General features: G+C 48.1%; 1 protein-coding gene across 1 annotated transcript in view; it reads left to right on the top strand.

Moving 5' to 3' along the window:
• The window catches only part of CEP250 (centrosomal protein 250), a 43,349-nt gene that overhangs the window by 18,247 nt on the left and 10,644 nt on the right, over positions 1-14,458 (top strand). The window contains exons 15-28 of the mRNA XM_054573842.1: positions 8-154; positions 1,220-1,450; positions 2,206-2,399; positions 2,623-2,750; positions 2,948-3,117; positions 5,438-5,605; positions 5,994-6,128; positions 7,450-7,593; positions 8,250-8,383; positions 9,903-10,041; positions 11,018-11,360; positions 11,896-12,017; positions 12,932-13,052; positions 14,101-14,222. Coding sequence (XP_054429817.1) covers positions 8-154; positions 1,220-1,450; positions 2,206-2,399; positions 2,623-2,750; positions 2,948-3,117; positions 5,438-5,605; positions 5,994-6,128; positions 7,450-7,593; positions 8,250-8,383; positions 9,903-10,041; positions 11,018-11,360; positions 11,896-12,017; positions 12,932-13,052; positions 14,101-14,222 — 2,298 coding nt within the window. The remainder of the gene's footprint in view (positions 1-7; positions 155-1,219; positions 1,451-2,205; positions 2,400-2,622; positions 2,751-2,947; positions 3,118-5,437; positions 5,606-5,993; positions 6,129-7,449; positions 7,594-8,249; positions 8,384-9,902; positions 10,042-11,017; positions 11,361-11,895; positions 12,018-12,931; positions 13,053-14,100; positions 14,223-14,458) is intronic.

Genomic DNA, 14,458 nt, shown 5'->3' with positions numbered 1-14,458 from the left:
TTTTTAGGCAGAACAGGCCATTGTGGAGCTGTCGAGCTCTGAGAACAGCCTGAAGGCTGAGGTAGCTGACCTTCGGGCTGCAGCTGCCAAGCTCAGTGCCTTAAATGAGGCTTTGGCCTTAGATAAAGTTGGGCTGAGCCAGCAGCTTCTCCAGGTGAGCAAAGATTTTTCTGACATGCAGGGTAGGGCTGGGCCCTAACTCAGGGTAAGCCAGTGACAGATGAAGCTGATGCCTATGATGAGAAAGAGTCCTTAAAATGGATCAGCCCAAGACAGATGAGCTCCCAAACGTGGTCCTCAAATGAGCAGAAAGAGAAGGACAGACTATAGGGACTGGGCTTAGCTAGCCATTAAAAATTGTCCCCCCCACACCTACAGCAGAACCACCTTTGGGCTTTAAGGTAAAATGACCAGGGCTAGGAAGGAGGCCCAAACCCTTAGGAAGGAAGACTAGGGTTTTTTGTTTGTTTGTTTGTTTGTTTAATTTTATTTATTTTTACTTTTAAAGAGAGGGGAAGGGAGGGAGAAAGAGATGGAGAGAAATATCAATATGAGGGAAAAACATCAATCGGTTGCTTCTCGTACACACCCTGACTGGGGACCAAACCCACCACCCAGGCACGTGCCCTGACCAGGATTCAAACCAGTGACCTGCTGCTTTGCAGGACGAAGTCCAGCCAACTGAGTTACACCAGTCACGACTAGGTTTTGGGTTTTTTTTTTTTAATTCATTTTTATCAGCATAACAGTTTATTAGCAAACAAATGACACCTCTAGATCTCAACACATACAGAGTCTGACATAATAAACATCAGAAACATAGGAAGCTAGGCTTTTAATCCTGTTGCATGAGATCCCAGCAATCACCAGAAAAGGATCTGCTGAAACACCCAAGTTTCAAAGAATCTTCTCTAGATGTTGCAAATTTAACATCTCTTTGATACCCGTTCCCTTGAGCCCCAGAAATCGTCAGTGTTTTCTTATTCTGAATTTTTTGAGAGTAGGATTTTGCCTTTTTTTATCTATCCCGAGCCTCAGTCCATCCAGTACCTGGAACATAGGCACTAGACCAAATGAATGCACAGTTCCCCTCTCTTAGAAGCACTCCTGTGTTCATCTTTGGAGAATAGGTTCATATCTCACGCGGATTTCTGTCTCAGCACTTGATCTCTAACCTGTAACCATTTGTCTTTGGTGCCCTTCCCTTGTCTGTCAGTAGTTAGAACAGGAGAACCAGTCTGTGTGCTGCAGAATGGAGGCCGCAGAGCAGGCGAGAAATGCCTTGCAGGTGGGCCTGGCAGAGGCGGAGAGGAGCAGGGAAGCCCTATGGGAAAAGAACACTCACCTGGAGGCTCAGCTGCAGAAGGCGGAGGAAACCAGGGCTGAGCTGCAGGCAGATCTCAGGGGCACCCGAGGCGAGAAGGAAGAACTTCAAGAGAAACTAAACGAGGTAAGGCAGAATACAAACCATCATGTTATAGGTTAATACGTGCTCATGGTAAAACACTATTCTGAAATTCAGAAAGTGACAACCTCTTACGTCCTAAAAATGACCAGTGTTGCTAGTTTGGGGTATATCTTCCATTTTTGAGAAGGAATTCCTGTAGAAATGCTTCAGTGATTCCCCTCTACTCTATACCCCCCAGGTTGAATGAGGTGCTCTTATGCACATTTCAACCATCACACCCTTCATACTCTATCATAATTACCTGTTTCCATGTCTGCATCATCAGATCAAAAGCTTCTTGAAGGCAAGGCTATGTCTTATTTGTTTTTGTTCTTCTAGCTTTTAGGAGAAGTGTTAGACACTTCTAACAGAGCAGGGGCTCAGTAAGGTTTCTGAACCAATCACCTGGCTCAAAGGTCAGCTTTCTCTCCCACCAAATTCTCATTGCCCTAAGAATTACACATGCTCTCCCTTCTCAGAGTCCCTTTCTTAGGGCACTGATCACTTTCCTTCTGGTTGACATAGGTCTCTTGCAGCCCTAGCACAGGGTCTTACTCAAAGGAGATTATGCTTCCTGGGCTGGGGGCTCTATGGTTTGATAGGAAAATATATAAACATCACTTGGTATGAGTGCGCAATGCCCAGGACTCACAGAGCTGGGTCCAGAATATCTGAGGAGTCACTGCCCCCAACCTGTGATAGCAACTTGGGGAGGAATCCTGCCCCTGCTCTGTGTCTCACCAATTTCTTCCCCCCAGGCTCGTCACCAGCAGGAGGCAGCCTCGGCTCAGCTGGAGCAGCTGCATCAGGAGACCAAGCGCCAGGAAGGAGTGCTGGCCCGGGAAGTCCAGGAGAAGGAGGCCCTAGTACGGGAGAGGGCAGCCCTAGAGGTGCGGCTGCAGGCTGTGGAGCGGGACCGGCAGGACCTCTCTGATCAACTATCGGGGCTCAGGTAGGGCCCCGACCCAGTTCAACCAAGGGCAGAGAGAGCTTTGCCAGGCAAAGGGTAGCCAAGCTAAGTTCCCTGCCCCAACTATTTGGGTTCTACATGAGTTATGAATTTGTCGTTGCCCCCCTAACTTCTCCAGGTAGCCATTATTTAGAACCCAGTTCCTCTTAAGGAAGGATAAGGGGCGTGGTGGGTAAGAACTCTTCCTGATTCCTGAACCTGACAGCTCAGCCAAGGAGCTACTGGAGAGCAGTCTGTTTGAGGCCCAACAACAAAATTCTCTGATAGAGGTCACCAAGGGGCAGCTGGAGGTCCAGATTCAAACTGTCACTCAAGCCAAGGAAGTAATCCAAGGTGAGAACCCAACTGGGATGGGCACGCTCCATTCCATGGGGATGGTGAAAGCCAGGAAGGCAGTGGGAAGCTATTAGAGGCCCTTCTCCAGCCAGGCCCAGGGCCTCTGAGATGGGAGTTGCTCATGAGGTCTGGGGAGAGGAGTAAAAGGAGGAGGGTGGAGGCTCAGAGGCCAGATCCTATTCCTGGCATCTTAGGGGAAGTGAGGTGTTTGAAGCTGGAACTGGACACTGAACGGAGCCAGGCAGAGCAGGAGCGGGAAACAGCAGCCAGACAGCTGGCCCGGGCTGAGCAAGAGGGGCAGACTGCCCTGCAGCAGCAGAAGTCAGCCCATGAGGAGGAGGTGAAGCGGCTCCAGGAGAAATGGGTAGGTGGTGGATGTGGCGGGGGGGGGCGGGGGGGCGGGGGGGCGGTTGCGGGAGAGGCAGCCTGGCCTCCCTTCAGCGAGTGCTCCTCCTGCTGGCTCTTGGTCCAGGCGTTACCGCTTATAAGAGTGAAATCTGAACAGGACTAGCCTGGTTACCAAGGTGCAATCTCCAGCTTCGAGCTTTTTTTTTTTCAATTTTGTTTTCCAATTCCAGTTTACATTCAATATTATTTGTATTAGTTTCAGGTGTATAGTGGTTAGACAATCATGTATTTCACGAAGTGTTCTCCCCATGCTTCCAGTACCCACCTGGCCACACATGGATATTACAGTGTTAGTGACTGTGCCATACTTTACATCCCTGTGGCTATTTTGAAACTACAAATTTGTACTTCTTAATTCTTTCACCTTTTTTACCCAGACCTCCGACCTCCCTCCCCCTGGCAATCATCAGTCTGTTCTCTCTATCTGAGTCTGTTTCTGTTTTGCTTGTTAATTTTGTTCTTTAGATTCATATATAAGTGAGATCATACGGTGTTTGTCTTTCTCTGACTAACTTATCTCACTTAGCATAGTGCCCTATAGGTTTGTCCATACTCTCACAAATGGTAAGATTTCATTCTTTTTATGACTGAGTAATAGTCCAGTGTATATATTTACCACTTTTTTTAATCACTCATCTATTTTGGGCCACTTGGGTTGCTTCCATATCTTGCCTATTGCAAATACCGCTGCAGTGAGCATAGGGGTGTGTATATTCTTTTGCGTTAGTGTTTTGGGTTTCTTTGGTCCAGTAGCTCTTAAGTAAGTTACTGTGTGGAAAACACGAAGAAAGGTTTCCAGCATATATTGAGCTCTGTACTCGTGCTCGCTGTTCTTGTTGTTTGGGTATGTACAGAGAATTGGGAATGGATCCTGGGATTTAGAACTGTTAAGCTGGCCCCAGGATGGAACGAGAGCAGAGGAATGCCTTGGACCCATTCTTGCCCAATTCAGAATTGTGTTTCTTTTGTCTTTTAATAACGTAATTTAGTCCATTTTCTTTTATTGTGATTATAGGAATATTTGGATTTATTTCCACCATCTTATGCTATTTATCCTGCTTTTTTATGTCTTGTGGAGAGGGGAGATCATCTTCACTTTTTTTAGAGGGTTAAATTTGGATGATTAAGGTATAGTCTTTTCTCACCTCTTTTTTTCTCTCTACTGGTTTGGATGATATATACGCTAATTTTTTATTCTTTTAGTTGTTTCCTTTAATATTTTAAAATATATACTCAAAATCTCAAGTAGGATCAGATATGTGGTAACTGAAGGAAACTAGACTTTGAGTGGTAAGCACACAATATCTGAAATTTATGTAATGTTATTAATCAATGTTACCACAATAAATTTATTTTTTTTAAAGCCTTAAGTTAATCAGTATATTTACCTCTTTCCTAAATGAGACAGGAACATTCAGAATATTTCTCCCGCATTTACTCCTCTCGACCTATATACAGTTTTACTCTGCTGGTAATGATGGTGATGGTGATAGATATTAAACTCTGAATTTTTTTCTGTGTGCTAAGCCCCATATAAAGTGCTTTATGTGACTTATCTTAGTGCTCAAAACAACCCTAGGAGGACACTGTCCTTATCCCCATTTTTCTAGATGAGGTAAGAGGCGTGGGGATGCGATCGACACTCAGGGAGGTCGCACTACCAGTGTTGCACCGAAGATCGCAGCCGCCTGCCTCCTGAGCCCTTCCCCACTCCCCTGAGAACCTAGCAGAGGTGCTGGGTTAGTCTGGGAGGTCAGGGAAGGCCTCGGTCACTGGTGGACCTCTGGGAGGACCAGGATGCTGCACCCTAATGCTCGCATATCATTTAACAGGAGACATCCTCGCTGGCCTCTGGCTGACATTTCGGAGGGCCAACTCTGCCACCCTGAGCAGGGGACAGCGGGCAGCAGAGAGCGAGTCTGCCACCTCAGTTCATTGTTAACAGCCTTCAACCGTGATGTGGTTGCTTGAAAACAATGGATACTCCTAGCTTATATTAGGGACAGTTGGTCTTTAGAAAGCACTTCTACATGTGATGTCAGTTGATTTTTTTATAAATCTCATTTGATTCTCATAAAGTTGGATGAGATAGGTAAGGCAGGAATTAGCCGCCTCACTTTACAGATGAGGAAACAGGCTTCGAGCAGTACCCAGATCTTACAGCTGGTGAGCAGCAGACTTCTATTCTCCTGCAGGTCTCCTGTTCTCCTGCAGGTCTCCTTCTGCCTCCTCCCCTCACCCATTTGGCTGTAACAGTGTTTCCTTTGTGTGACCAGGAGAAAGAGTGCTCGCGGCACCAGCAGGAACTGGCTAAGACTCTGGAGTGCCTAGAGAGGGAGAAAATGGAGCTGGAAATGAGGCTGAGGGAGCAGCTGGCAGAAACCGAGGCTGTCCGGACCCAGAGGGAGGAAGAACGGGCTGAGGCCGAGAGCGCCCTGTGCCAGGTAGGAGGCTAGACAGCCAACCAGTTGTTCCCCTGTCCTTGACCACTTCCTTTTCCCCTCTGAGAGCGGTGCCACTGGGGCTTCTAGAAGAGAATGTAGCTACTCACTTCGCTACCAGTGAGCTGGGTAATCAGCAGCATTAGCTGCAGGGCCAGCAATATGTCATACTTCCTGAGGGAGGGCTGACATACCACATCCTGTCAGCTTGAAAACCAGTTGCAATCTTTGCACTTCCTGGTTCTCCGTCAGTAGGTTCAGACCTTCCTTTGCCCTGAGCCTCCGCCCCATTCACCGGAAGTGCCGCAGAGCTGCTGGAATGTGCTGGTGGCCTAGTGGTTGAGCATGGTGACCTCAACTAACAAGCCCTTGCCCTCCTGCCCCCCCACAGATGCAGGTCGAAACAGAGAAGGAGAGGGTGTCCCTCCTGGAGACACTGCTGCAGACCCAGAAGGAGCTGGCTGATGCCAGCCAGCAACTGGAACGGCTGAGGCAGGACATGAAGGCTCAGAAATTGAAGGAGCAGGTATGGAGGGTGGTCCCGAGCAGGGAAGAAGAGGGAACTCTGGTATACTCATTCAGCGTTGGCGCTTCTCTGGGCCATGCCCCATGCTGGGTGCTGACACATGGCAAGCATAGGTGTGGCTCACAGTGAACAGGACAGATGTGGTCCCTGCCTGCAAGGAACTTATGTCCTAGTGGCAGAGACAGACAAAGATGAGCAGACGTAAAATAATGAGATAATTACAGGTTGTAGCAGCAGGTGCTGTAAAGGACATGAATAAGGAGATATAAGTGAGAGTGATTAAAAGGTGACTACTTTGGACAGGCAGTCAGGAAGGACCCTGATGAGAGAGTAACATTTGCGCTGAGACATGAGGTTTAAAAAGAGCCAGCCCCATGGAACAACAGGGATGAAGCCTGAAAACATTGCTAAGTGAAAGAAGCCGTACAGTGTATGATTCCATTTATAGGAAATGTCCAGAATAGGCCAATTGATAGAGATAGAGAGTAGATGAGTGGTTCGGAGTGGGAATAAGGAATGGGGATGGTACAGGGTTTCTTTCTGGAGTGATGAAAATGTTCTAAAATTTACTGTGGTAAGAGCTGCAAATCTCTGTGAATAGAAGACACTGAAAAACATTGACTGTTACGCTTTAAACGGGTGATTTGCATGGCATGTGACCTATAACTTAATAAAACTGTTAAAAAGCAAAGAAACCAACCATTTGAAGAACAATTCAGGCAGAAGAAATAGGCATCGTAAGGGCCCTGGGACAGACAGCAAAGGGCCTGGGGAGTCCAAGAACAGAAAGGACATGGCGTGGATCCAGGGTGATAAATTCAGGGGCGAACGGAGAGATAGGCAGAAGCCATTTGTCAGCCGTGGTAGGAGCCTGGATTTTGTTCTGAGGGCAGTGGGAAACTTGGGTGGTATTTAAAAAGCAGAGAAAGACATGATTTAGCACATAATATATTTAAAAATATATTATTGTTGAATGGAGAATTGTGTGTTTATGCCTGTGTGTGCACGTGTGTTGGGTGGTAGCGTGAAGTAGAAGTAGGGCTATGCGACAAGAGGCTGTTGCGATGTTCCAGGCAAGGGACTGCTGCCAACTCAGGGTGATATCCTGGGTGAACCAGTGTACTTTGTGAGGGAGGAGAGGGCGAGGAGGCGAGGTGGCAGGGCATGACAGAAACAAGGTGGATTGCCAGGTCCTGCCTCAGCTTTTGCTAATCCAACTAAAAAATTAGTATTTATATGACATGGATTTCTACAACATGAACTCTAGACCAAGACCCCTGAGAAAGCTTCCTCTCCTCACAGCTGTCTCCTCCCTTTGCAGGAAACCACTGGGATGCTGCAGACCCAGCTCCGGGAGGCTCAGCGGGAGCTGGAGCAGGCAGTGCAGCAGCACAGAGATGACCTCACTGCCCTCCGCCAGGAGGGCAACTCCCTCCTGCAGGATAAGATAAACCTGCAGCAGCAGGTGCCTCTTCCTCTCTCCAAGCCCCACAACCTTTCCCTAGCAGAGCCAGGCTGCCCCGCTCTCCCGTAGGACAAGGGAACGTGGGAGCTTGGGAGGGGAAGGGTAAGCCCTGGTACTGGGTGGAAGATTGAAGGATGCTCAGCTGAGCTTGTGCACCTTGAGCCTGGGGTAGTAATCTCTCTGTGGTGACCACAGAACTTAGATATTCTTGGACATCCTGGGTGTCGGTTGTTCTTCTCATCCTCCCCATCGAACATAGACCTGAGTATTTTTACCCAGATGGCTTTTTTTTCTGAATGCTTTTCCTTCTCAGAACTCTATATTAGATGGTGTTCTGATTGTTCATTTAAAAAAAATACAGTCACTATATACTTGCCCAACATTTTGCCTTTGGGTGTAGTTATATTCAGCCAAGATTTTTATTTGTGCCTGCCATTTTCCAGTATATGTGAGGCTGAAAGACAGATGACTAAGCTGAATGGTATTTGGGGAGGGTGCTGGTTAAGAAGAGTGTGAAAGGATTGATTGGTGGAACCTCCGGAGCATTGGAAATGAGCCGGTGACTGTGGTAAACCTTGAGGGACCATGAAGCCGTAGGTGAGAAGCGTCTTCCCACTAGTCCCCTGCCCTTGCTTCTCATGCCCTTAATTTTCCAGGTGGAAGACTTGATGTCTCAGCTGGTTTCCAGGGATGACTCCCAGAGGCTGATGGAGCAGGAGGTTCAGGAGAAGCTGAGAGAGGCCCAGGAGTGTAGCCGAATTCAGAAGGAGTTGGAGAGAGACAAAGCCAGGTAGGTGAGACAAGCCATGGAGTTGGCTTTTCCCTGTCTGACTACCATGGTCACTCTGAGATGGACAGTTCTTAGTTCAGGTCATCTAGCCTTTTTATTTATTGAATTTATTGGGATGACATTGGTTAATAAATTATATAGTTTTCAGGGGTACAACTCTATAATACATCATGTGTATATTGTATAGTGTGTTAGGTCATCTTGCCTTTCACGTCTCCAGCTGTGGGTAGCCAAGTGGGTAGGATACAGTCCCTGTCTTCAAAGCCTACACTTTATTTACCTAGTAAATATTTAGACAAATGCATTATGTACCAGGCACTATGCCAAGGGTCAGGATACAATGATAAACAAGATAATATGATCCCCGTTTCAACAGAATTTATCATTTTATGGGGAGGACATTCATCAAATAATTCCCAAAATAAATTATTGCAGATTATGTTACATGGTGAGGAGGAAAGAGATAGGACACTGAAATAGAAATGGGGGCGGGCTGGGGGTGGGGATCTATTTTAGATGTTAGGGAAGACCTTCCTGTGGAGGTTGCCTTTAAACTGATCGCTGAAGGATGAAATGGAGCCACCATGCAAAGGGCTAGGAGAGATCTGTACAGTAGGGACAGAAATCACATGCAGTGGCTCTGGGGCAGATCAGAGCTTGTGGTGTTTGGTGAACCTAAAGGTGCGGCATGACTGGAGCCTGGTGACTGAGGAGAGAGTGACTTGGGCTAGACAGGGCCATAGCATTCAGGATTTTGTAGGACACAGGAAGGAGTTTATAGTTACTTTGGTTTGGTAGGAAACCATTGCAGGGTTTTAAATAGGCAACTCAACACAATCCAATTTATGATGTATTATAAAGGATAGCGATGACACAAAACACCAGGAATGAGGTTAGGATCACCCAGCATGAAAAGCAGCATGTATTCTCAGGCCTGTAGGCATTTGGGGAGGGACAAATCCTTTTGCTGATGAAACTAGAGGCAAGAAGACAGGTTAGGAGGTTGGTACAATTATCCAGGTGAGAGATACGAAAGCTGAACTAAGGTAGGGGAGAGAGATGGGAGGAGGGAAGGGGTCTATGGGACGTTAAGGAAATTGCAATCAGTTATTTGTAGTCATAGATTGGGTTTAGGTGGGATGAAGGGAGGACACTGTGATATGGTCAAGGCTCCTTAGTTGGGGTTCACTGAGCTAGGGAACATAGTAGGGGGTGATTGGGGGCAGGGGAGGTACAGAGGGGACAGAAAGAATTAGACACCTTGAATCTGAGGTATGGTATAGATATTTCAGGAATTTCTCAGAGAAGAATAAATTATGAAGTTGTTATGAGGTATCATATGTAAGAAGTATCTAGGAGCACTCAGTAGGTGCTCAGTAGAAGCTTTTATTGTTACACTGTAATGGTTATCATTACTATTTGCATTTTGATTATCAATGCTATGTTTAGAACAGTCAGATGAGAAGGTAGTTCTTCATTCCCTGAAGAATGGCCTAGCCTCTGACCCCTCTCCTTTTAGCCTGACTCTGTCTCTAGTGGAAAAGGAACAGAGACTCCTTGTTTTGGAAGAAGCTGACTCTATTCGACAGCAGGAGCTGAGCTCCCTGCGCCAGGACACGCAGGAGGCCCGGGAAGGGCAGAAAGAGCTCAGTGCCCAGGTACTCCCTGCCCCAGTGATGGGCCCTGTCCCTTGGTGGAAGCCTGCTCCTAGAGTTGGGGAGTGATTGCTCAGAGTCGTTTCATGAAGAGGGCCTTTCTCTTTTTCCTCATTACAGGGTATGCTGGGACTTCAGCAGCCCTGGCAGGAGGGGGAAGCCAGGACCGTGCAAGGTGGGGGTTTGGGAAGCTGACCCACAGTAGAGAATGGCTCCCAGTGAGGAACCTGATGGCCCAGAATATAGTGCCCAGAGGGGCAGAGGTCACACAGACCTAGTTCAAGCATGGCCACTTCCCAGTGTGCTTGGTCTGGTTGGCAAGACACAGCAGGGGAATAATTAGTACTCCAGATCAGGTGGGCAACAGCAAGGGACTTCTGGGGACTCAGTCTGCTCACAGGAGGACCCCAGTCCTTGGGCACAGAGGAAAGATGGAATTGGGAGGGAATGAGTGAGGGACTAAGAAATAGACAGTAGCCTGCAGCAGCAGATAAAGACCCAGACCCTAAGTTTGACTCCCAGCTCTGCTGCTTCCAGGTGGGAGCATCAGTTTCTTCATCCATTAAACAAGGATGGTAACTTTTAACCATTACAAGTATATGTAAAGTGTCATGAACACAATAAGCATTCAATAAATGGTAGCCATTATTATTGTGATTGGTCTCATTAGGCTCAGTGTCAGGGTTTCAGGCAGAGTTCTGATCATAGCAGAAAGTTGGATTAATTGCCAGCAAACCAGGGCCGAAGCCCATTTACATAGCCTCCACCCACGTGTCAGGAGTGAATAGGCAGCCACGAAGGTCAGACCTAGGGTAGCACTCACTGCAGAGCCGTCCCTACCTGCTGGGGAACAGACCCTCCAGCCCTGATGAAGATTTACTCAGGGACTGAGTCGGGTAGGGCTGTGCTGGAAGGGGGGCACAGTCTGAGGGGCAGGTATCCACACTCTGCTCAGAGTAACTACACTTCCTCCCTGCAGGTGGAATTACTGAAGCAGGAGGTGAAGGAAAAAGAGGCTGATTTTCTGGCCCAGGAAGCACAGCTGCTAGAGGAGCTAGAGGCATCTCGAGTCACAGAGCAGCAGCTGCGAGCTTCCTTGTGGGCCCAGGAAGGCAAGGCAGCCCAGCTGCAGCTGCGACTGCGCAGCACAGAGAGCCAGCTGGAGGCGCTGGCTGCGGAACAGCAGCCTGGGCACCATGCTCAGGTGCAGCTAGCCAGCCTCTGTTCTGTCCTGCAGCAGGCTCTGGGGTCTGCTTGTGAGAGCAGGCCTGAGCTGAGTGGCGGGGGAGACTCTGCTCCCTCCCTCTGGGGCCCTGAGCCAGGTGAGACAACCATGCAAGAACTCAGTCCTTTGGGCCAAAGCCAGGCCTAGCTCCCAGAGAAGAAGGAAGGGGAATGCAGTTCCTTAGATAGCAAGCATCAAGGCTAAAGCCACAGGCTCTGGAATTAATCTAATCAGCTCTGGAACCCCCAGCTCTGCCATTTGCTAGATGTGTGTCCTTGGGCAAGTCACTTATCCTCCCTGAGCTTGATTTTCTTAACTATATAAAATGAAGATGTTAAACTTACCTACCTCTCAGGATTTTTCTAAGGAGTTAACAAGACTGCAGAGGTAAAATAGCTCACACAGTTCCTGGCACTTATTAAATGCCTAACAAATGAGAGCTAGCATTACCTACTGCCCACCACAGTGCCTGGCACATAGGCATGCAGAAAGTGCATGATGAATGAACTACTTAGAAGGGCTTCCTTGGGGACAGGAGGGATCAGCAGGAAGGCCAAGGCCATGTCTGGGGAGGTATGGCTGTTTCTTTTCATCGTGCAGCCCAGTCAGTAGGTGCTCTCTCATTTATTCAGACCAGAATGGAGCAAGGATCCTCTTTAAGAGAGGGCCCCTCCTGAAGGCTCTCTCAGCCGAGGCGGTGGCATCTGCCCTCCACAAACTCCACCAAGACCTGTGGAAGACTCAGCAGGCCCGGGTATGTCTCCCTGCTTTCCTGGACCTGTCCACCTCCCCAAAAAAGATTCATGCAGCAGTTTGACGTGTTTTCTTCCTGAGAGCAGGTTGAGATGAGCTCCACCTTGATTACTTACTACCTGGCGACCATGAACTAAGCATTTGGTTTCCTGAGCCTTGGTTTTACCAATAAAGTGGGGCAGATCATGCCTGTCTGACAGTGTCGTGAGGATGAAATCAGTGAGGGAGTTTACGTGAGCCCTGTAAACTCAAAAACCCTGTACAGATGTATGATGTTGTTTTGCATCATTTTCCTCTCAACCATGAATTATTCTTGGTGGCAAGACCTCCAAGAAAAAACCAACAAATTGAGATCACTGAGATTTGAGGTTGCTGTTTGTAGGAACATTCTAAGCCTAAGAATGAATTTAAATGTCCTGCAAATTCCACGTCAGAGGGAACTTATCAGCCATCAGCCAATAAAACTTGAATGTCACCATATGCCAGCCACTCTGAACTGGGGGCACAAGATGCAGAACCTATAGAATTAACTAGATCAATAACATGTAAATGATGATAATAGGAGGGAAGGACAATACATTATGACTTGAAGACAGAAGGAAGAAGTGTCCTTTGAGCTAAGCTTTGAAGTAGGAGCTTAGGGAGAAGAGAGGTCATCCTGGGCTAGAATTTTAGCAGGAGTTCTGTTTCAAATGACAGACAGGACAGACGGGGATTCTAGGCTCTAGTCAGCTGGAGCAGAGTTTATCATCCCTTCAGGGAGCCGAATGCATGCAAGTTCAGAGGTAAATAACCCAGCAATATGGGGGCTGATCCCCACAGGGGCTGAGAAGGAAGAGGGGGCTTGGGCCCTGGACTGGGGTGGCTTTGTGGGAGACGAGGAACTTGAGTTTAACCATGCCCTTTCTTCCCCAGGATGATCTGAGGGATCAGGCACAGAAGCTAGAACGGCGTCTCGCTAATACAGAGGCTGAGAAGAGCCAGGTCCACACAGAGTTGCAGGATCTACAGAGACAACTCTTCCAGAACCAGGAAGGTGAGAAGCTTAAGATGGACCGGGCGCTTTGGAGGGAGCATAGAGAGGAATGGAGGGAAGCCCAGAAGGAGCAGGATGGGCCTAGCAGCCACTGTTTACTGCTTACCCACAACTGTGAGAAGGTACCTAGAGGCATCTTCAAAGGGGTGATAACCCCATGAACCACTTTTCTGCTTTACGTGGCCTTTGAGGGCCATCCTGGCAAAAGGGATTAAGAGAAACAGATTTGATGAAATGAGAAGTTGCTACCTAGGCTTCTGTTTTCTCTGCAGATTTAAAAACTGGCAACCCAGGGCCAGGACTGTGAGGACATTATTAAATTCTTTATTGTCATTTATCCATGTTACTGATTTTTGTCATCTTCAACTATGTCCTCAAAAATGATTGACCTCTGACAGCAGGATTATGGACTGTTTGGGAGATAGCAGGAGGGGGATCTGGGGAGAACATATCTGCCACAGCCACGGGCTTAAAAAGGTGGTGATTGCTTGGAAGGAAAAGGAGAGGGGAGGGTCTTAAGGCCCAAGGCTCTACTGTAGAAGAGAAGAGGACAACTTGGGGAGGGGGCCAGGGCCTTGAAAGTGTCCCAGACGGTCTCCCTGGGAGCCATACACACAGAGCTGGTACTGGTGCATTTTGCAGAAATGGGGATGAGGGGCAGCCATCAGAGTAAGCCTGGTCTCTAGGGACCTCAGCAAAATCATCGAGTTGGTGACCGGCAAGGATCTCTGGTGTCATCTAGCTCAACCCTATCTGGAATCCAGGGTTGAGGATCTCTTTGTGATCGGGATGAGGAATTGTTGGGATGATTAATTATGGGCAGTGCTGGAGCTGGGCAGCAGATATAGACATGAGTCTGGAAGCAGCCAGGAGCCTAGACAAACAGGAGCAGCTGGCAGATGGGTGCTGCCTCTGAAACTTGATATAATTCTCTCCTTGGCCTTCTTCCCCTTTGCTTTTGTTCCCCATTTTCCATCTGCCTCTATCTCCCTCTTTTCTTCCACCCCCAACCATGGGCCTTGCTCTCCTACCTCCCCTCTTCCCAAAGAGAAATCCAAGTGGGAGGAAAAACAGAAGTCCCTAGAGTCTGAGCTGATGGAACTGCACGAAACTGTGGCATCCTTACAGAGCCGCCTACGGCGAGCAGAGCTGCAGGGAATGGAAGCCCAGGTATAGTGGTCCTGGTTTGGGGGAGAGGGTTGCTTCAGGAGTGGTCCCTCAGGACCCAGGCTCTAGCTCCCAGGCCCATTTTGGCCTGCGGCCCTACCCCATCCATATGCAGTGCCCAACTTCCTTCAGCAGTGTCTATTTCTCCGGCTGTCCCCACATCCCTGAGGCCATTATTAAGGCCCCAGTGAATCCTCCTTCAGTAATTTTTCTGAACTGAGGTTGAAATTTTTGTCTCT

The sequence above is a fragment of the Pteronotus mesoamericanus genome, unplaced genomic scaffold, assembly GCF_021234165.1.
Source record: "Pteronotus mesoamericanus isolate MK-2021 breed Mesoamerican mustached bat unplaced genomic scaffold, CSHL_Meso_final contig_25, whole genome shotgun sequence".
Taxonomy (NCBI): domain Eukaryota; kingdom Metazoa; phylum Chordata; class Mammalia; order Chiroptera; family Mormoopidae; genus Pteronotus; species Pteronotus mesoamericanus.
This window is presented reverse-complemented; position numbering and strand designations above follow the sequence as displayed.